Raw genomic sequence first — 22,616 nt, forward strand, 5'->3', positions numbered from 1 at the left:
CAGGTCGGAGCAGTGCTGGATCTGGAGTACCTGTCCTCTCTCCTCACCTCAGACCCCGATACCATCGACCTCCTAGCACAGGAGGAGGCACAGGTGTTACAACGTGCTCTATCTCTCAATAAAAGTCAAACAAAGAAATGCTTTGATGTAGCCTATTTCATTGGTGTGTCTCCTGTCCCTCTATCCTCACAGGTGGATCAGGAGATGCCAGACGTACCTGCCAGTGTTACTTGCAGTTACCCAGAGGACTACACTACCCACACTGCATCTGAAGGCTGTACTGCACAACAACAGGCCCCATCACTCACAGAACACAGAGAAGCTCTGAGCCCACCTATGACATCATATGAATTACAGTTCGAGAGGCACTGCATGTCTATGTCCACCAGTATTCATCGTAAGAGCCGTTCAACTCCAAACTACAATAACCACAATGCACCTGACCATGGGCCTCCATTGTTCATACAGACCCAGGACGGCTGTACTGTTAGTTACCTCATCTCTCCTACTTCTACCCCTTCACCGTCTGAAACTTTCAGACTGGCAACCTCACAGGACGGCTTGTTTCAGCTTCAAGGACCCTGCCCTCCTCCTCAACCTGGGAACAACTGCTCCCACAATGCACCATTCCCAATGCCCGCTCCACACCTCCGAGCCTTCCCTCTCCCACCTCCACCTGTTAGTCACAAAAATTACAACTACCACAACACACCACCACCGCAAGGGTTTTTTGTCCTACCGGAAAACTATTCCCCACTCCCTATGGCAGGCCAGGATGCATTTCAGATGTGTTCTCCACAGCATTCCAGGCACTTTGTGTTCAGTGAGGACAGCCCTGAGGGTGGACCCTTTGTGTTTATTCCAATGGCAGATCACGTCCCCCACAATGCACCACTTCCGATGATGATGAACTCCCCCTCCCCATTTCCTTTCTCGGAACATCAAAACCTGAGTTATACTCCTAGTAACCAGACTTCCCAACAGACACAGTACCATTATCCAAAAAATACTATTGCTGTGACTGATGTCTACTATCCCCCAGGAGCTTTGCCTGTAGAAAATGAAAACAATCAGAATCTTTATATAACGACTGAGCCTAATACAGCCTATGAAGCTATATTGTCACATGGTCATAGCTCGTCAATAGAACTACCCGCCGCCATCTTGCCTGTTGTGGGCAGCAGTGGTCAATATAGAACAGGACATTCAGCCTCAAACTTTGTGGTTCAAGAATCAAAAGACCCACTCTCAATCACTTCAGTCCTTGACCTCCAGGGCGGTCCTCTGCAAGGGGATCTTCTAGCCTCCGAGCCCGCCACATCCTCAACCACGTCCGGGGTACTCAACAACCTGCACCGGATTAATTCCGATCAACAGAACTACAACCAGTCAGGTCAACAAAACTACAACCCCCGGAACGAGGCAAACTTGTCTGTCCCCTTAAATATGAGTAAAGATGGGTTAACCTTCACGATCCTGCCTCTTGAAAGAGAGGAAGATGGAGTGATGGAGGGAATGAGTGAAGAAGAAGAGGACTCGTGCGACTCCACCGCGGGGCAAGTGGGAGACGTGCCGAAACAGGATGATCTGGAGGAAAAGAAAGAAGAGGAGGGAGGGAGAGACAAAGAAGAGCAGGGAGGGAGAGAAGAAGAAGAGCAGGGAGGGAGAGACAAAGAAGAGCAGGGAGGGAGAGACGAAGAAGAGCAGGGAGGGAGAGAAGAAGAAGAGCTGGGAGGGAGAGACGAAGAAGAGCAGGGAGGGAGAGAAGAAGAAGAGCTGGGAGGGAGAGACAAAGAAGAGCAGGGAGGGAGAGACGAAGAAGAGCAGGGAGGGAGAGACAAAGAAGAGCAGGGAGGGAGAGACGAAGAAGAGCAGGGAGGGAGAGACGAAGAAGAGGGAGGGAGAGAAGAAGGAGTAGTACTATCACCCATCCAGACATATCCTTTCCCCTCCCCTCCTGTCTCTAGTCTAGGCCCGCCTACTCCGATTGCATCCCCCGGCCCTTTCCCTCTGGCGGCCTATCACGGGGGCAGGAGGATGTTGACGGAAAACCCGCCGTTCCGCCCCCCTAACCTGAGACTCCTAGCCATGACTGCCCTCATCCACTCTGTCTCTTCAACACCCCCGGAGTGCCAAGGAGACGACAACAAGGACGAGGGTCAACTGAACTGGAAGCCCCAGGACCCTTGCCCCTTTCAGCTGTCTCACCCTGCCCGGGACAGCGACAGGGTCACCCCCCCTTCAGGCCATGGGGATGGGGATACCCCCTGCACCGTACCCATCCAGTCCTTCATCATGGCTGTCTCCTGCTCCACCCCCAGAGGCGACCCCTTCCTGGATGCTCACCTGACAGGCTGGGTTAGGGACACCCCGAACCCGGCAGGTGAGGGATATCCAGAGCCTCTACCTCTATGGGCCCCTGCCTCTCTCTCAGACCCCACAGAGGAGCCTCAAATTGGGGAAGGGAGTCTGGAACACAGGCCTCAGCTGAAGGAAGGTCCTAGACTGGATGGGACTGGGAGAGGAATGGAGGTGGAGGCAGCTGACAAGGGAGGTGAGGAGGAATGGAGGGTGATAGACACTTCGTCATTCGACGGGCCCAACACTGAAACATCTGATAGTTTCAATGCTAAAATGTTAGACTGTGTGAATAGTTCAGCTTCAGATGGCAACAATGCTGAAGCTTCAGACATACGTATCAGTCCTCAAGCTTCAGACATGCGTATCAGTTCTCAAGCTTCAGACATACGTATCAGTCCTCAAGCTTCAGACATGTGTATCAGTCCTCAAGCTTCAGACATGTGTATCAGTCCTCAAGCTTCAGACATGTGTATCAGTCCTCAAGCTTCAGACATGTGTATCAGTCCTCAAGCTTCAGACATGCGTATCAGTCCTCAAGCTTCAGACATGTGTATCAGTCCTCAAGCTTCAGACATGCGTATCAGTCCTCAAGCTTCAGACATGCGTATCAGTCCTCAAGCTTCAGACATGCGTATCAGTTCTCAAGCTTCAGACATGTGTATCAGTCCTCAAGCTTCAGACATGCGTATCAGTCCTCAAGCTTCAGACATGCGTATCAGTTCTCAAGCTTCAGACATGCGTATCAGTTCTCAAGCTTCAGACATGCGTATCAGTTCTCAAGCTTCAGACATGTGTATCAGTCCTCAAGCTTCAGACATGCGTATCAGTCCTCAAGCTTCAGACATGCGTATCAGTTCTCAAGCTTCAGACATGTGTATCAGTTCTCAAGCTTCAGACATGTGTATCAGTTCTCAAGCTTCAGACATACGTATCAGTCCTCAAGCTTCAGACATGTGTATCAGTCCTCAAGCTTCAGACATGTGTATCAGTTCTCAAGCTTCAGACATACGTATCAGTCCTCAAGCTTCAGACATGCGTATCAGTCCTCAAGCTTCAGACATGTGTATCAGTCCTCAAGCTTCAGGACTGGACCGTGCCAACGTTAAAGCATTAAATAGAATTGATCTTAAGGTGACAAATGTGTCTGAGACAAGTCCTCCAGACAATGTCAACACTCAGGCAACTGACAGTGCAATTGTTCAAGCAACAGACACAACCATCACTGAAGCACCTTGCGTTACTAACTCTGGAAGTTCAGCCACTGTCAACGAAAAGCTAACAGACGTGATCACTGCCACCGAAGCCTCTGGTATCACTGAGTCATGTGGTTCAGCTGGTGGCAACAAACCGTCGCCAGACTCTCTTGCTATTGACTGTGTGAAAGAGTTCGCTGACCTCAGTACAGTTCCTATTATCCCTCAAGTGGACTCAGACACAGAGAGCTCACCGCCATCCATAAGCAGCACAGATCCTGGATCAACCCTACTGTCAAACTGTGTGAGTGAGACAGTGGAAGAAGCCTATCCTAGAATGGAGGAAACATGGAACCAGCCTATAGAAGGGGTGAACTTGGATGAGTCTATGTCCGATAGTCAGGCTCCCATACCTGGGCTGCTCCACCCTCACTCTGCCTGGGATGAGTCCACTCCACTCCCCCTGTGTCTGGATGCAGGGGTCAACAACGACCAGCTCCAGTCATACGTACCCAGGGACAGCACAAGGGAGACGGCCAACATCTCTACCGCACACACCCTCCTCACCCTGGGGCAGGTTGAGGTGGAACACTCCCTCACCCCAGCGTCTCGTGGAAGTGCAGAGACCGAGACAGAGGGAGAGACAGTTTTGGGTGGCACCGAGGGACAGATGGAGAGTGATGTAAAGAGAGAAAACGGGGTGGAGACAGGAGAGGCTGAGATCGAGAGTGATGTAAAGAGAGAAAACGGGGTGGAGACAGGAGAGGAGGCTGAGATGGAGAGTGATGTAAAGAGAGAAAACAGGGTGGAGACAGGAGAGGAGGCTGAGATGGAGAGTGATGTAAAGAGAGAAAACGGGGTGGAGACAGGAGAGGAGGCTGAGATGGAGAGTGATGTAAAGAGAGAAAACAGGGTGGAGACAGGAGAGGCTGAGATGGAGAGAAAAGAGATAAAGCAGCAGAAGAGAGAGACTGAGTCGGAGGTAGAGACCACCCAATCTGGTCAACGGGCAGATGCAGATAGAGAGAATACAGAGATGAGAGAAAAAGTAGAAGAGAGAATGAAGGAGAGGAACGAGATCGTTGGGAGACTTGAGACGTCAAAGGCGAATCCAAGCAGAAACAGCAAGAGGTCAACTAGACATCAGAAACAGAGAGAGAGTAGACGCAGGAAAGACACCATGAAAACAGAAGAGGGGAAGAAAGAAATAGAAAATGAAAAGGAGGTAGTAAAGAAAACGGAGAAAATGGAAACGAGGGAAGTAGCAGTTAGAGAAGAAGAAGAGGGGGAAGTGATAGCAACCGAAAACAAGATGGAAGAGAAAACAGAGAAAAAGAAACAGAGACAGTCAAGGAAAGGACGAGAGAGACAAGCTGTGAATAGAGAACAGGCCGAAGAGAAAGAACAGAGGAGTGACAAAGAGGTGCAGACGGAGTTCAAGGCTGCTACTGCTCCTAATATTAACACCGATAAAGTGAAGCTGACACTGAAAGAGCCTCAACAACATCAAGGCCAGAAAACGGAGGCAGACAGAGACACGTTGAAACAATGGGACGGGGCAAAGGATAAGACACAAAAGCCAAGTACCATGACAGGACCTATGATAAGAGCAAGGAGGAGTAGCAAAGCTGCAGAGAAGGGGAAAGAGGAGTCGTCGAAAACGGCGAAGAAAGAGACAGAGAAAGAGGATGAGGCAAAAAGGACAGAAAAGCCCCGTGTTATCCCAAGTCCTATGATAACCACAAGAAGGAAGAGCAAAGCAACAGAGAAGGAGAAGCCGAAAACAGGAAACACAATGAATAAAGTGACATCTGTAGAGACGGATGAAGAAGAGGACGAGGGAAAAGAGCAAAGATCTGAAAGGCCCAGTCCTTTAACTCCTGTGACAAGAAAGAAAAGAAAAGATACAGAAGGGAAAAAAGAAGGGAAGCCAAACACAAAGAAAGAGACAGGTGGTGAGACAGAGAAACAAAGCGATGAGGTAGAGGAAAGGACTGAAAACCCCTGTCGCATGACTAGTACTGCGACAAGCCGTATGATAACTAGAGGGAACTGGAGAGCTGAAGAGTGTAAGAAAGAACAGATTCCAAGCATGGCTAAAAAAGTGGTCATGGCTACTACCCCTAATATCTACACTGATAAAGAGAGGAAAGAGGGAGGGAGAGAAGAGAGGGAGGACGTACCAACCTCAGGGAAGGTGACGTTGAAAGAGCTCAGTCCTATGACAAGAACAAAATGGGGAAAGAACGACGTCGAGAGGAAAGACGAGGAGCTGAGCACAGCAAATATGGAGATAGATGGAGAGATGGAGAAAAAAGGGAGAGAGAAGATTGCGAAGCCTAGTCTTAGAAGTCCTGTGACTAGAGCAAGAAGGAAGGATGAACCAAAACCAGCAGAGAAAGAGACAGGAAAACAAGGGAACGAGACAAAGGAGGAGAGGACTGAAAAGTCATTTCCTATTCCAAGTCCCATGACAAGAACAAGGCATGCTAAAGCCGTAATGGGCAGGAAGGAGCAGAAGGAAGAGTCCACAAACACTGCAGAGAAGGAGACGGGGAAACAAAGGGACAAGGTAGAAGAGCAAGTCACAGATAATCTGAAAAGTAAAACTAGCGAGGGGGAAGGGACTATCGAGAATGATGCATTCGTAACCAACAGGGGTCTAAACCGTAAAGGAATGAAAAGGAAAGCGGGAGAGAGTGGTGATACGGTAGGGAAGGAGGAAAGACAAGTAGTGTTTCAATCTAAAGAAGGGAGCCATTTAGGATTAAAAAAGCTTAAAAGTAAAAACAGGAGAGGACTAACGGAAGAATCCACCTCCTCCACCAAAGCAAAAATAGAGAAGGTAGAAACCAATGCTAAGATAATGGGAAACAGAGGGACAACAGAAAAAAGAGAGGTAAAGACCATTCCAGCATCCAGAACCAAACACAGTGAAGGGAAAAGGGAGATAGAAACAGTTCTGTCCCCCGTAACTGAATGGAGGACAGGAAAAACAGAGGGAGGAAAAAGTAAGGGAGAGACCATTCATCCTCCCATCCCAGCCAAGCTCAGTAAAGTGGAGGAGGATGAACCAACACAGGCAGAGGGTCACACATCTGACGAGAAGAGAGAGAAAGTGGAGCCCAAGAGAAAGCAAGAGATGGACAGAGCGAGAGAGAGATGGAGCCAGAGAGTGGGTAAAAGACAGAGACTGAGTGAGAAGAGAGAGCGGAAGGATGGGAGAAACAAACTTCAAAGGAAAAAGGCGTCTTTAAAATAAGGCTAAAATGAAACAAAAGGAGTCCGATGTATATGTAATATTCAGTTTAATAGATTAAATGTAAAATACAATACAAAATCCTGAGAATAGTAATTTACATAATCATTTGTTTTGTATATTTTGTTCTTTAAAACAATACAAATTCACATACCAGATCCCATTTCAAGCAGTACAAAATAAGACAGACACTCTTAATTTTATTAAAATCTTATCACATTTATAAATAACAACTATCGTGATACCATTTTCCCAGCATCTTGACAGGCAGATCCAGAGAATTGTGTAACAATCATAGCTAGCTATGTAGCTATGTACATTGTAAGCAAGTCTTAAAAGACCATATATAACCCATCTGAAAGACATACGCACTAGTGTACTATGAGTCGTTCCCTTCGATCTCTTAGAGAACAGCGTGTTATATTGGCATTACTGTCGATACTGTTAAGCTGCCTTGGGTTTTTCTTCAATTTCACTAAATGGCGTAAGCACCATTAGAAATAGAATTCCTAGAAGGGGATCCCCATTCAAGTCGATGTATAAATCGGCAGCCATTTTGAAAGTAAGCCCACCCATATAGATTCATCTGTAATAACGGCCCAGTCCGTTCTAGGAATTCTATCAGTATGCTTCAGAGTTCCTTCACTCAGTCGTTCTTCTTACTGGGCAGAGGAGAGCCGTTGTCAGCCGTTTTGTAAGGCAAGGCCGTTCTGTTGTTGCTAGGCAATCCTGCATTGTTGTTCCCCGCCTTCCCTTTGGTCAGAGGAGAGGATGGTGGTGTGGACTTCACCCCCTCAGGTGTGAAGTACTCGCTGATCAGTTTCTGATAGGTGGGGTGGGTGGTCAGCACTCTGAACAGCTCTTCTGTAGAGACACAACCACACAGCATTGCAGTTCCAAGGGACAGTGGGACGAACAACAGGACATGGCTTTCTCAATTCATCTTTCCTCGATTCCTTGCATCTGCTCTCCTTGCCTCCTTCTCATTGGAGAAAAAGGTCCTTGGAACTTCTCCAATGCTGTTGAGAAGGAGGCGAGGAGATGGGTTGCGAGGGATCGCAGAAAGACGAATTGAGAAACAGCCATAACTAGGGTCAAATCACAGACTTGGTTTGTGCCCAACAAACAGGCGGAGAAGTTTATAATACACCACTAATAATCTAGATAAGTTTCAAGTTATTCATGTATTTGAATTTCAACATTGTTAGTGGATGGGTGCCCGGGCTTACGTTCGGTGGGCGCTCCTCTCAAGGACAGTTCAGTGTACAGTTCTTCTGTGTGGTACTGAGGACTCCCCACTAGCGCCCCCATCAGGTCAGACACGTCCACTGCAGTCAGACTGCCACTACACTCTCTGTCATACAGCTGCAGACAGTTTACACTGGGTTCAAATATATGCATTTATGTAAATATATACCATTTATATACTGTCTATGTAAAATATATTAATGCAGTTTATATAAAATAAATTCATGTAGTTTATAGGTTAAAGCGTCCTCTTTATACCGTAGTAACCGGACATACCGCCTGGGTGCCAGTCTATTTCTACTCCCTTGCCAACTCCTTATTGAATTGTCATTCCAAACATGTTGGAGTTTACAAGAGCACTAACCGATCTGGGATCCAGGCTACGTATAGTACATACAGTTAGTTATAGGTTCAAACGTATAACTTCATATCGTACATACCAAGTTTAACATGTATACTCTACACAAACACTGGGGTTCTAAATCTACTCTACACACACTTGGAGCAGAACTTACAGTGAATGCAGTGTGAAGGAGGGACTTAAATCCCAGAAGCCCAGAGACTGATGTCACACTTAAATAGATCTGTCTAAGGTCCACCATGTCATCCTGGAACACACACACGTACTGTTAACACACACACACACACAGAGTATGCAAAGTACACAACACCAAGGAATAGTTAAGGAAATCTACTACTTCAGTACTCGACACAGAAGCACACACACACACACCACACTTGACGCCGGTTGGTGGTGGCCAGTTTAACCTTGGAGTAGTTTACCTTGGAGTAGAGTCCACAGATCTTAGCAGCAGTCTGTCTGTCTGTCAGTCCCAGGAGTGGGGCCAGCTCATCCACACCAGCCCTCCAACCCTGTTCTGACTGACACCTGTCAATCATCTTACTCAGTGCTGCCTCCACCTCGGACTCTCCGAGACTGAGGATGGAGAGGGGCGAGAGAGAGATGAGAGAGGGGCGAGAGAGAGATGAGAGAGGGGCAAGAGAGAGATGAGAGAGGGGCGAGAGAGAGATGAGAGAAGGGCGAGAAAGAGATGAGGGGCGAGAGAGAGATGAGAGAGGGGCGAGAGAGGGGCGAGAGAGAGATGAGAGAGGGGCGAGAGAGAGATGAGAGAGGGACGAGAGAGAGATGAGAGAGGGGCGAGAGAGAGATGAGAGAGGGGCGAGAGAGAGATGAGAGAGGGGCGAGAGAGAGATGAGAGAGGGGCGAGAGAGAGATGAGAGAGGGGCGAGAGAGAGATGAGAGAGGGGCGAGAGAGAGATGAGAGAGGAGCGAGAGAGAGGAGCGAGAGAGAGATGAGAGAGGGGCGAGAGAGAGATGAGAGAGGGGCGAGAGAGAGATGAGAGAGGGGCGAGAGAGAGATGAGAGAGGGGCGAGAGAGAGATGAGAGAGGGGCGAGAGAGCAAGAGAGATGAGAGAAGAGCGAGAGAGATGAGAGAGGAGCGAGAGAGATGAGAGAGGAGCGAGATGAGAGAGGGGCGAGAGAGCAAGAGAGATGAGAGAGGGGCGAGAGAGCAAGATAGAGAGGAGCGAGAAAGAGAGATAGATGAGAGAGGAGCGATAGATGAGAGAGGTTAGCAAGATGTTTATAGACAATCATTTAAGTCTTGCACACAAGAAGGAAGGCATTTGCTTAGTCACCATCAAACACACAGCCATAGATCAAGAGTCTACCTACACATAAACTACATGGCCAAAAGTGGACACTTTGGGTGTGGCCTTTCAGCCACACCCGTTGCTGACAGGTGTATAAAATCGAGCACACAGTCATGCAATCTCCATAGACAAACATTGGTAGTAGAATTTCCAACAAGTCAGTTTGTCAAATTTCTGCCTTGCTAGAGCTGCCCCGGTCAACTGTAAGTGCTGTTATTGTGAAGTGGAAACGTCTAGGAGCAACAACGGCTCAGCCCCGAAGTGGTAGGCCACACAAGCTCACAGAACAGGACCGCAGAGTGCTGAAGCGTGTAAAAATGGCCTGTCCTCGGTTGCAACACTCACTACCAAGTTCCAAACTGCGTCTGGAAGCAATATCAGCACAATAACTGTTTGTCTGGTGTTTTATGAAATGGGTTTCAGCTGCACACAAGCCTAAGATCACCATGCGCAATGCCAAGCGCCGGCTGGAGTGGTGTAAAGCTCTCCACCATTGAACTCTGGAGCAGTGGAAACGTGTTCTCTGGAGTGATGACTCACGCTTCACCATCTGGCAGTCCGACGGACGAATCTGGGTTTGGCAGATGCCAGGAGAGCGCTACCTGCCCCAATGCATAGTGCCAACTGTAAAGTTTGATGGAGGAGGAATAATGGTCTGGGGCTGTTTTTCATGGTTCGGGCTAGGCCCCTTAGTTCCAGTGAAGGGAAATCTCAACGATACAGCATACACTGCATTCTATACGATTCTGCGCTTCCAACTTTGTGGCATCATTTTTGGGAAGGCCCTTTCCTGTTTCAGCATGACAATGCCCCCATGCACAAAGCGGGGTCCATATAGAAGTGGTTTGTCGAGATCGGTGTGGAAGAACTTGACTGGCCTGCACAGAGCCCTGACCTCAACCCCATCGAATGCCAAATGCGAGCCAGGCCTAATCGCCCAACATCAGTGCCTGACCTCACTAATGCTCTTGTGGCTGAATGGAAAAAAGTCCCTGCAGAAATGTTCCAACATCTAGTGGAAAGCCTTCCCAGAAGAGTTAGGTATAACAGAAGGCTGTTATAGCAGCAAAGGGGGGACCAGCTCCATATTAATGCCCATGATATTGGAATGAGATGTTTGACGAGCAGGTGTCCACATATTTTTGGTCATGTAGTGTACACACACACACACACACACACACACACACACACACACACACACACACCTCTTACCCGTCTTGGTGCAGCAGAGAGAGAGTTTCTCTGGCAGGTGGTTCTAGGGGGAGGGAGAGCCCTCCCAGTTTTCTGGTAGGAACACGCCCCTCCATCACATAGTCTGTCGCCGGGATGCCCAGGGTCCTGATAGACACAAGAGGTTACAGATGTTAGAATCATCTACACACCTTCATAATATACATGCATCCAAAGCAAACAGATAGCCAAGTATACATTATGCAAATACAGAGGCAAAATTGACCACAACATGCCAAACAGTGGAAACGTCCACAAACTACACCCACGCTGTGTAGACTCACTTGGCCATGAGTTTTTGGACATTGTCTGCATACAGATTAGGGTCATCCTTCTCCTCCTGGGAGGGGGTGTATACTGGCAGGTACTGTAGCCAATAAGAGAACATACATTTTGTACTGACAGGTATTACAGCCAATGAGAAAACAGGACATTTTTCTTCTGTGAGTGGTCATTCTGATTATGGACAATATGGCCTTACCTCAACAGTAACGTTAGTGTAGAGCTGAGAGCAGGTGTGCCACAATGCCTCAACCCTGGAGGGAAAAACACCCCCACCAATCAGTGAAATATCATATATTGACAACTTGTTTCCAATAGTATGTATGTTAAATTGAGATTTGATAATGAAGTTGATAATGAGCTCTGACGCACGTCAGATGTGGCAGGGCTTGAAAACTATTACGGACTACAAAGGGAAACCCAGACGCGAGCTGCCCAGTGACGCGAGCCTAACAGACGAGCTAAATGCCTTTTATGCTCGCTTCGAGGCAAGCAACACTGAAGCATGCACGAGAGCACCAGCTGTTCTGGATGACTGTGTGATAACGCTCTCGGTAACTGATGTGAGCAAGACCCTTAAACAGGTCAACATTCACACAGCCGCGGGGCCAGATGGATTACCAGGACGTGTACTCAAAGCATGCACGGACCAACTGGCAAGTGTCTTCACTGACATTTTCAACCTCTCCCTGACCAAGTCTGTAATACCCACATGTTTCAAGCAGACCACCATAGTCCCTGTGCCCCAGAATCCGAAGGTAACCTGCCTAAATGACTACCGCCCCGTAGCACTCACTTCTGCAGCCATCAAGTGCTTTGAAAGGCTGGTCATGGCTCACAACAGCATCCTCCCGGATACCCTAGACCCACTCCAATTCGCATACCGCCCCAACAGATCCACAGATGATGCAATCTCTGTTGCACTCCACACTGTCCTATCCCACCTGGACAAAAGGAACACCTATGTGAGAATGCTGTTCATTGACTACAGCTCAGTGTTCAACACCATAGTGCCCACGAAGCTCATCACTAAGGCCCCTCACCTCCCTCTGCAACTGGATCCTGGACTTCCTGACGGGCCGCCCCCAGGTGGTAAGGGTAGGCAACAACACGTCTGCCACGCTGATCCTCAACACTGGGGCCCCTCAGGGGTGTGTACTTAGTCCCTTCCTGTACTCCATGTTCACCCATGACTGGGTGGCCAAACACGACTCTAACACCATCAGTAAGTTTGCTGACAACACAACAGTGGTAGGCCTGATCACCGACAACGGTGAGACAGCCTATAGGGAGGACTGGCAGTGTGGCGCCAGGACAACAACTTCTTCCTCAATGTGAGCAAGACAAAGGAGCTGGTCGTGGACTACAGGAAAAGGCGGGCCGAACAGGCCCCCATTAACATAGACAGGGCTATAGTGGAGCGGGTCGAGAGTTTCAAGTTCCTTGGTGTCCACATCACCAACAAACTAACATGGTCCAAACACACCAAAACGGTCATTAAGAGGGCACGACAACACCTATTCCCCCTCAGGAGACTGAAAAGATTTGGAATGGGTACCCAGATAGTCAAAAAGTTATACAGCTGCACCAGAGAGCATCCTGACCGGTTGCGTCACCGCCTGGTATGGCAACTGCTCTGCATCTGACCGTAAAGCGCTACAGAGGGTAGTGTGTATGGCCCAGTACATCACTGGGGCCAAGCTCCCTGCCATCCTGGACTTATATACTAGGCGGTGTCAGAGGAAAGCCCATAAAATTGTCAGAGACTCCAGTCACCCAAGTCATAGACTGTTTTCTCTGCTACCACACGGCAAGCGGTACCGGAGCGCCAAGTCTAGGTCCAAAAGTCTCCTTAAAAGCTTTTACCCCCAAGCCATAAGACTGCTGAACAATTAATCAAATGGCCACCACCCCTCCCCCCATTTGTTTTGTACACTGCTGCTACTCGGTGTTTATTATCTATGCATAGTCACTTCAAATTACCTCAACTAATCTGTACACTGACTCAGTACCTGTACCTCCTCTATATGGCCTCGTTATTATTTTATTGTGTTACTTTTTTATTATGTTTTACATTAGTTCTTGAACTGCACTGTTGGTTAAGGGCTTGTAAGTAAGCATTTTTACAGTAAGGTCAACACTTGTTGTATTTGGCGCATGTGACAAATAAAGATTGATTTGAATAATTATTATAGGTTTTTATTTCAAATAGATGGTGTCTTACCAGGTAGTTCCCCTGTGGGTCCAGCGCACAGTATCCTAGAAAGTAAGCATGTTTTTAAAAAGGCATAGAAATAATACTTCTATAAGGTAAACTGCCATGTGCAGACAGTACATCTCCTGATTCTGTTCAGAACATTGCATGGGCCTACGTCTGACTGTACAGGCATGCTGTGGTGCCATGAGAGTTCCAACATCCACAAACATTAACTATGATTAGAAACCAAACCACATGCTCTTTTTTTTATACGACAAGGTAGGGTGCTCTCAGGCACAATTCCAATGTGCTCCGGGTTAATATCCCACAAGCCCAACCTTAGCCATTAGTGGGGGAAATGCAAAACTGACCGAAGATAAGCATCTAGTGCCAACTTCAAGTTTCAATGTCACATGCACAGTAGAGTGAAATGCCTTTCCTGCTAGCTCTAACCCCAACAATGTAATACTAGAAATAACAACGTAGAACAAAACACAAGATAAACACAAGTAGTAAGTAAGCATACTATATACAGGGTCAGTTCCAATAGCATAATTACAATGTGCAGGGATACTGGATTGATGGAGGTAGATATGTATAGGGGCAAGGGTACTAGGCATCAGGATAAACAGAGTTGCAGCAGCGCACATGATGATTATATGTGAGCGGATGTGTGTAGAGTCAGTACAAATGTATGTGCAACTTCACCCTACACCTTCCGCTGCGTCGGTATGTAAACTACTAGTGACAGTGCTGCTTCCCCCGACAACATGCACCCCTGGAGGCAGCGGTTCCATCCCTCCGTTCTGCCACTCAATTTCTCTGCTGTATCCCAATACTGACGCAGTCCAGTCTACTCACCAGTTTGTTGGGGTAGTGCAGCAGAACAGGTTGGACTGGGACTCCAGCCAGGAAGGCACCTAGGAGGGAGACAGAACAGCAAACCAGTCAGCTCACCCCCCTATGTAACACAACATACCATGCATTACTTTAGGTGTAGAAGAAGTGACATTCTTTATGATGTTCTCACCAACCCGGGGTTCAAATACTATTTCAAATTATCTCAACTACTTTATCTGGGCTTGATTGAGCTTGACTGGCACAATGGAACCAGTAGAATAGTCACAAAAGTGCAACCCCCGCCCATCTGGCACTCTAGGCAGGCTAAAGCAAAGGCAAAAAGCATTTGAAAGATTTCAAATATTATCTGAACCCAGGTATAAATCTCACCAGGTTTGAACTTTATGAGAGTGGTGCCGTTCGTAGTGGTGCCTTCTGGGAACATCAGCATCTGGCCATGAGAGAGAGGGAGACTGATGAATAGAGTCAATGAGAGCGATGGGAATTTAGAAAGCAAGGGAGTTAGTAGAACCAGTTCTATGTTGTCCCATCAGGAAGGTTCATTCGGAGGAGGGAAAGCAAAGCAGTGACTGATGAATAGAGGTGTGTTAAACCAGTTCTATGAAAGCTGTCCCTTCATCAGTAAAGTTCATTGTTGGCCGCTAGCAACATTATTCGAACGTGACATACCGGTATTGCAAGTTAACAAAGTTGTGGTGCTATATGACGCAAGACTGATGCAGTGAGGTTACATGTGTAACTGGTGGGATGTGAACCAGCATCTCCTGTCTTAACCATTAGACCAAGAGGAAATCCTTGTAGTCTGCTAGCAACAATTGGGTTTGCATGTCTCAGGCAGGGCTACTACGTTACACCAGTTCCCCCATTGGCCTAATTTGACCTTTGACCCCTGCCCTCTGATCCCTGCTTACCTGTGGCCAGTAGCCGTTGGAGGTGAGCCTCTCTTTGATCTGAACGACAGCCCGTTTCCTGGATTCTGGATTCTTCCTGTTTACCAACACTGACTGGTTAAACTCCAGGAGAGCTGAGAGAGAGAAAAGACAAACCATACACAAGGCTGTTATAATGTGACATAGCCATATTGACATGATAATTATATTCATTAGGACACAAATGCCACTGAAGTGCTACTGAAGAGAGGAGAGGGAGAGACTTAAACTCTATAGGGAGAGAGAACAGAGGGAAATGAGAGAGAGAGGGAGACTAGAGAGAACAGACAGGGAATTGTGAGAGGGAGACTAGAGAGAACAGACAGGGAATTGTGAGACAGAGACTAGAGAGAACAGACAGGGAATTGTGAGAGAGAGAGGGAGAGAGAGACTAGAGAGAACAGACAGGGAATTGTGAGAGAGAGAGAGGGAGAGAGAGACTAGAGAGAACAGACAGGGAATTGTGAGAGAGAGAGGGAGAGAGAGACTAGAGAGAACAGACAGGGAATTGTGAGAGAGAGGGAGAGAGAGACTAGAGAGAACAGACAGGGAATTGTGAGAGAGAGACTAGAGAGAACAGACAGGGAATTGTGAGAGAGAGACTAGAGAGAACAGACAGGGAATTGTGAGAGAGAGAGGGAGAGAGAGACTAGAGAGAACAGACAGGGAATTGTGAGAGAGAGAGGGAGAGAGAGACTAGAGAGAACAGACAGGGAATTGTGAGAGCGAGAGATGGAGGGAGAGACTAGAGAGAACAGACAGGCAATTGTGAGAGAGAGACTAGAGAGAACAGACAGGGAATTGTGAGAGAGAGAGGGAGAGAGAGACTAGAGAGAACAGACAGGGAATTGTGAGAGAGAGAGGGAGAGAGAGACTAGAGAGAACAGACAGGGAATTGTGAGAGAGAGACTAGAGAGAACAGACAGGGAATTGTGAGAGAGAGAGGGAGAGAGAGACTAGAGAGAACAGACAGGGAATTGTGAGAGAGAGAGGGAGAGAGAGACTAGAGAGAACAGACAGGGAATTGTGAGAGAGAGACTAGAGAGAACAGACAGGGAATTGTGAGAGAGAGAGGGAGAGAGAGACTAGAGAGAACAGACAGGGAATTGTGAGAGAGAGAGGGAGAGAGAGACTAGAGAGAACAGACAGGGAATTGTGAGAGAGAGAGGGAGAGAGAGACTAGAGAGAACAGACAGGGAATTGTGAGAGAGAGACTAGAGAGAACAGACAGGGAATTGTGAGAGAGAGAGGGAGGGAGAGACTAGAGAGAACAGACAGGGAATTGGGAGAGAGAGACTAGAGAGAACAGACAGGGAATTGTGAGAGAGAGACTAGTGGGAACAGACAGGCAATTGTGAGAGAGAGAGGGAGGGAGAGACTAGAGAGAACAGACAGGGAATTGTGAGAGAGAGACTAGAGAGAACAGACAGGGAATTGTGAGAGAGAGAGACTAGAGAGAACAGACAAGGAATTGTGAGAGAGAGGGAGAGAGACTAGAGAGAACAGACAGGGAATTGTGAGAGAGAGAGGGAGAGAGAGACTAGAGAGAACAGACAGGGAATTGTGAGAGAGAGAGGGAGAGAGAGACTAGAGAGAACAGACAGGCAATTGTGAGAGAGAGAGGGAGAGAGAGACTAGAGAGAACAGACAGGCAATTGTGAGAGAGAGAGGGAGAGAGAGACTAGAGAGAACAGACAGGCAATTGTGAGAGAGAGGGAGAGAGAGACTAGAGAGAACAGACAGGGAATTGTGAGAGAGAGAGGGAGAGAGAGACTAGAGAGAACAGACAGGGAATTGTGAGAGAGAGAGGGAGAGAGAGACTAGAGAGAACAGACAGGGAATTGTGAGAGAGAGAGGGAGAGAGAGACTAGAGAGAACAGACAGGGAATTGTGAGAGAGAGAGGGAGAGAGACTAGAGAGAACAGACAGGGAATTGTGAAAGAAAAAGAGGGAAAAATACAACTTAAGCACACATACAGAAGAGAATCATGAGAGTTGTGTTCAAATATTCAATCCCTCCTTGTGCTTTTGGACTACTAAATGCAAAGTAGACTGTATCGGTATATGTACTTATCTAGTGCAGTTGGGACAGTGGTCGTTTGTGAGTGAATGTATTAATGTGTTAATGATGGACTGACTGGTTTAAATGTGTATGATGTGAAAATGTATGTGATGCTTTTAATGAAGGTGATGCCAAAGAAAATGTCCATCCTGTCTCTTTAAAAGGGCAACTTTGACCCAGAGCCTCTCCCAGTCTCCCACAGAACACTCACCCCCTATAGAGGGAATGCTTTGGTTCTCCGATCTAGACACCACCGTAGGCAGCTGGGTTTCCGTCAGCACAAACATATCCAGGAAGCTACTGTGAGGTGCCACTGCCAGCACAGGAGCCTCCTTATGCCCCGCCCTACAACCTTTGACCCGGAACCAGAAGAACCCCAGGAAGAAAAACACTGCCCGGCTAAGGAACCAGATGATGGGGTGTAGTAACCATCTCCTCCACCCAGTCGTTACTGGCCGGGACCGTTCCGCCTCTGAGAGGCCAGCCAATCGGAGCCGGGCAATAGGCCACATGATCAGGAAGCAGAGGACAGCCAGAAAGACTCGTATGGGGACGAGGATGGAGCCCAACACCATGCCCTGTGGATGGGAGGGACAGGGATATGATCATATATGGAGGATATTATGTTGCATAGGGTAGGTTGAAGTCGGAAGTTGACATACACCTTAGCCAAATACATTTAAACTCAGTTTTTCACAATTCCTGACATTTAATCCCAGTAAATATTCCCTGTTTTAGGATCACCACTTTATTTTAAGAATATGAAATGTCAGAATAATAGTAGAGAGAATAATTTATTTCAGCTTTTATTTATTTTTCAGTTCCGCCAACAAATTTTCTATGGGATTGAGGTCAGGACTTTGTGATGGCCACTCCAATAGTTTGACTTTGTTGTCCTTAAGCCATTTTTTGTCCATTTGGAAGACCCATTTGCGACCAAGCTGTAACTTCCTGACTGATGTCTTGAGATGTTGCTTCAATATATCGACAGATTTTTCCTTCCTCATGAAGCCATCTATTTTGTGAAGTGAACCAGTCCGTCCTGCAGCAAAGCACCCCCACAACATGATGCTGCCACCCCCGTGCTTCATGGTTGGGATGGTGTTCTTCGGCTTGCAAGCCTCCCCCTTTTTCCTCCAAACATAATGATGGTCATTATGGCCAAACAGTTCTATTTTTGTTTCATCAGACCAGAGGACATTTCTCCAAACAGTACGATCTTTGTCTCCATGTGCAGTTGCAAACCGTAGTCTGGCTTTTTAATGGCGGTTTTGGAGCAGTGGCTTCTTCCTTTCTGAGCCGCCTTTCAGGTTATGTCGATATAGGACTCGTTTTACTGTGGAGATAAATACTTTTGTACCTGTTTCTTCCAGCATCTTCACAAGGTCTTTTGCTGTTGTTCTGAGATTGATTTGCACTTTTTGCACCAAAGTACGTTCATCTCTAGGAGTCAAAACGCGTCTCCTTCCTGAGCGGTATGACGGCTGCGTGGTGTTTATACTTGCGTACTATTGTTTGTACAGATGAACGTTGTACCTTCAGGCGTTTGGAAATTGCTCCAAAGTATGAACCAGACTTGTGGAGGTTTACATTTTCTTTTCTGAGGTCTTGGCTGATTTCTTTTGACTTTCCCATGATGTCAAGCAAAGAGGCACTGAGTTTGAAGGTAGGTTTTGAAATACATCCACAGGTACACCTCCAATTGACTCAAATTATGTCAATTAGCCTATCAGAAGCTTCTAAAGCCATGACATAATTTTCCGTAATTTCTCAAGCTGTTTTGAAGGCACAGTCAACTTAGTGTATGTAAACTTCTGGCCCACTGGAATTGTGATACAGTGAATTATAAGTGAAATAATCTGTCTGTAAACAATTGTTGAAAAAATTACTTGTGTTTATGCACAAAGTAGATGTCCTAACCGACTTGCCAAAACTATAGTTTGTTAACAAGAAATTTGTGGAGTGGTTGAAAAACGAGTTTTAATGACTCCAACCTAAGTGTATGTAAACTTCTGACTTCAACTGTATCATACATGCATTGCACACAGAGACATACACCCCTTTCGTATTTATTTGGACAGTGAAGCTAAAACGTTTAATTTGGCTCTATACTCCAGCATTTTGAATTTGAGATCAAATATTTCATGAGTCAACAGTACAGAATGTCACCTTTTATTTGTGGGTATTTTCATACATATCTGTTTCATTTGAAGGTGTCGTAAGTATTTGGACAAATTCCCTTATAGTGTATTAAAGTAGACAAAAGTTTCGTTTTCGGTCCCATATTCCTAGCACGCAATGACTACATCAAACTTGTTGACTCTACCAACTTGTTGGAGGCATTTGCATTTTTTTTGGTTGTGTTTTCAGATCATGTTGTGCTCAATAGAAACTGAATGGTGAATAATGTAGTGTCACTTTTATTATAAATAAGAATATAATATATTTCTGAACACTTAATTTAATGAACTACATTAAATGTGGACGCTACCATGATTACGGATAATCATTAATCAATCGTGAATAATAATCAGTGTGAAAGTGGCATAAATATAATGTAGCCTGCCGGGCAGCCACTAGTGGGCGCTATGTTTGGATAGTGGAGATCCATAAAGCCCACTGGTGGCTGACCAGGTATGATCGTTGTGCATCTCTTACCACATTTCCTCAAGCATAATAAGACAACTCACCCGTATTAACTGCGCCCTGGTCAGTTTCAACGTGTGCACAAATGGGTGTTGGGAAGAATAAGTTGCTTGGTGACTGTTCTGCCTCTCCATGGCGACTAGGCAAGCCTTGACAGTTCAAACCAGATTTCAAAGTAACCCTTTCAGCTTTGTTGTGTGAGGTATTCACTGAATGGCAATACATATGCCGTAGTGTCGAAAGTTAATTCCGCTGCAACTGTTTTGCTTTGCATAAAACCTGATATCTCAAAAGTGTCTCTCTCAAAATGTGTCTAGATACAGAGAGCGAAGGACAGGAGACCGAGTGCGATAAAGCTGGTTGGATAAAAAATAAATAAGGACAAGTCCAAAATGAAAACTAGCCAAGTGAAGACGTGAACCCGTACAAAACAAAACAAAATCCCAAACGTTGATTTATTGTACTACAACACAATGAACTTGATAAGAAAGGTGCGCTATCGTCCTTGCACATAAAGTAAAAGAATAACAACAACTTGGGTAGTTAGTCCATCCTTTTAACATACCACACCTGTCACGCCCCTTCAGAAAGACATGACAAGTGAAAGACGCCGTCAATGGGAGGATTCGATTATGGGGAGCCGCGAGACACCGGTCTATGGACCGTGACGTGAACGGGGAAAAGCGGTAAGGGAGGAGTGCCCTCTCAAATCGAACAGTAATATGTGCTGCTTGGTCATTTTGTTAACAAGGCAGCATGGTGCATCGTCCAGAAACATACATATCATTTCCATAAAGTATATTTTTGAATTTTCAAACTACTTTTCATTGGTAAGGCAGATATGGCAATCAATTTAGCATATGCTACTCATTACCCCACATGCTTAATTACATCACTTTTGTTTTGAGCCGACTTCGCCGTGGGCTTTGAACGGGCACCTGGCTCACACCTAGGAGGAAGCCCGGTTCCAAAACGAATGCGATCAAATTTCACCCGGAGCAAAACACGCTTCACCAGGCGCCCGACACAGATTAATCGAATCCCCTCACTGACATCCAAGCAACCACGGTTGTGGCATCAAGTCGAACCGGTTAAAAAGTCCGTCACTGGTACAACATGTTTAGCCTATTGGCCTACACACCCAGTCGAACGTCAGTCATCTAATTAGGGTGTTAAAGTTCATTTATCGTGCCAAAAAAACTATTGATTATTTGTTTTACATTTAGCCCATTTAATACGCTTGCCAGTAAACATGTTTTGAGAAAATAGTCATCCTTGGCTGCATTGCTAAATGACGCATTGTCTATTCTCATACACCTAATACTGGAGAAATGTGTTCGATTAGAATGTCGGGTATAGAATGGACCATGGACATCTGTCGCAATCTGTGTAACATTATGTTCCATCATCCAATCTCAGTCAACAACATTTAGGCCTACATAGCAGCAAGAGATAGGCCATAGAACATAGAAACAAACAACAAGTAGGTAAATTGTATGGAGGACCTAATCTGCCACATAAATGAATGAATAAATAAAATGCACACACACATAAATAGATGAATACATTAATAAATAAATAAATGCACGTATAAATAGATAGATGCATCCAAATAATTTAGATCAATAAATAAATTGATGAATTACATGAATGCTACAAGATTCTGGAGCAACCCCCTGCTCCCCACACCACTGGCAGAACTTGCGCCACCTTGTGTCATAGATTGATGTGGTGGACGGGGCCCTGACACTCTGTAAGATGTTAACAACAGAGGGCTCAAGATCTAAACCAGACCATTTTCGCTGTTCAGCGGCCAGGCCCACAGCTGCAGGCGGGAGGGATTCAGATGCCTCAACGTGCCCCCGTCCTGTGACAATAGGTCTGGCCTTCGAGGTAGTTCCCATGCTGTCCCTGCTAGGAGTGACAGTATTGTGCTGAACCAGTGGTGTCTCCGCCATCTCAGGGAAATCAGAAGGACCTGGTGGCCCGCTTCCCTGATTCTGACAAGAGTCACTGGAATCAGCGGGAGCGGGGAAAGGTGTATAGCCAGGGCATCTAGACCAAGTGGCCTGGGGGGGATATCAAGAACCAGATGGGGCACTTTGTGTTTCTCTCTGAGGCAAACAGATCCAGCTCTGCTTCCCCTCACTATTCGGGGATGCGGTCGCCACTCCCCTTCCTGAGGGCCTTCCCTGGACAGCATGTCCGCTGCAGTGTCTCTTCGGTGATGTGGGCCCTCATTAGAGACGAGTCGATCCGCATGCCCACGAACATTACAGTTTGTGTGCGGGCCAGGTGGCTTTTTACATGTTCAACCTGAGGCCTAGCTCTGAGATGTGCTTCAGGAGAGATGTCGTGTCGGCTTCTGCCTGTTCTCGTGAATAAGCACAGGTTAGCCAATCGTCTAGGTAATTTAGTACTAAATCAAATTTAATCAAATTTCATTTGTCACATGCGCCGAATACAACAGGTGTAGACCATACAGTGAAATGCTTACTTACCAGCCCTTAGTCAACAAGCAGTTAAGAAAAATAAGTGATAAGAAAGTATTTACAAACAAAAGAAATACAAAAAAATAAAACAGAAGTAAAAAAGTAAAACAATTGAAAAATAACAAATACTTAAAGAGCAACAATAAAATAACAGTAGGGAGGCTATATACAGGGGGTACCG

At 46.5% G+C, this 22,616-nt stretch overlaps 1 protein-coding gene across 1 annotated transcript; it reads right to left on the reverse strand.

The window, feature by feature from the left end:
* Positions 1–6,845: 6,845 nt before the first annotated feature.
* On the reverse strand, positions 6,846–20,475 carry lpcat4 (lysophosphatidylcholine acyltransferase 4). Its single transcript, XM_071377909.1, has 13 exons — positions 19,988–20,475; positions 17,509–17,875; positions 15,218–15,330; positions 14,676–14,736; positions 14,307–14,365; positions 13,473–13,507; positions 11,448–11,502; positions 11,251–11,333; positions 10,949–11,074; positions 8,845–8,998; positions 8,577–8,669; positions 8,043–8,178; positions 6,846–7,677 (listed from the first exon to the last, which is right to left on the reverse strand). Exons 1-13 carry the CDS (start codon positions 20,075–20,077, stop codon positions 7,460–7,462), a joined length of 1,590 nt encoding a protein of 529 aa, XP_071234010.1. The 5' UTR covers positions 20,078–20,475; the 3' UTR covers positions 6,846–7,459.
* Between the last annotated feature and the right edge of the window lie 2,141 nt (positions 20,476–22,616).

The sequence above is a fragment of the Salvelinus alpinus genome, chromosome 31 (genome assembly GCF_045679555.1).
Source record: "Salvelinus alpinus chromosome 31, SLU_Salpinus.1, whole genome shotgun sequence".
NCBI lineage: Eukaryota > Metazoa > Chordata > Actinopteri > Salmoniformes > Salmonidae > Salvelinus > Salvelinus alpinus.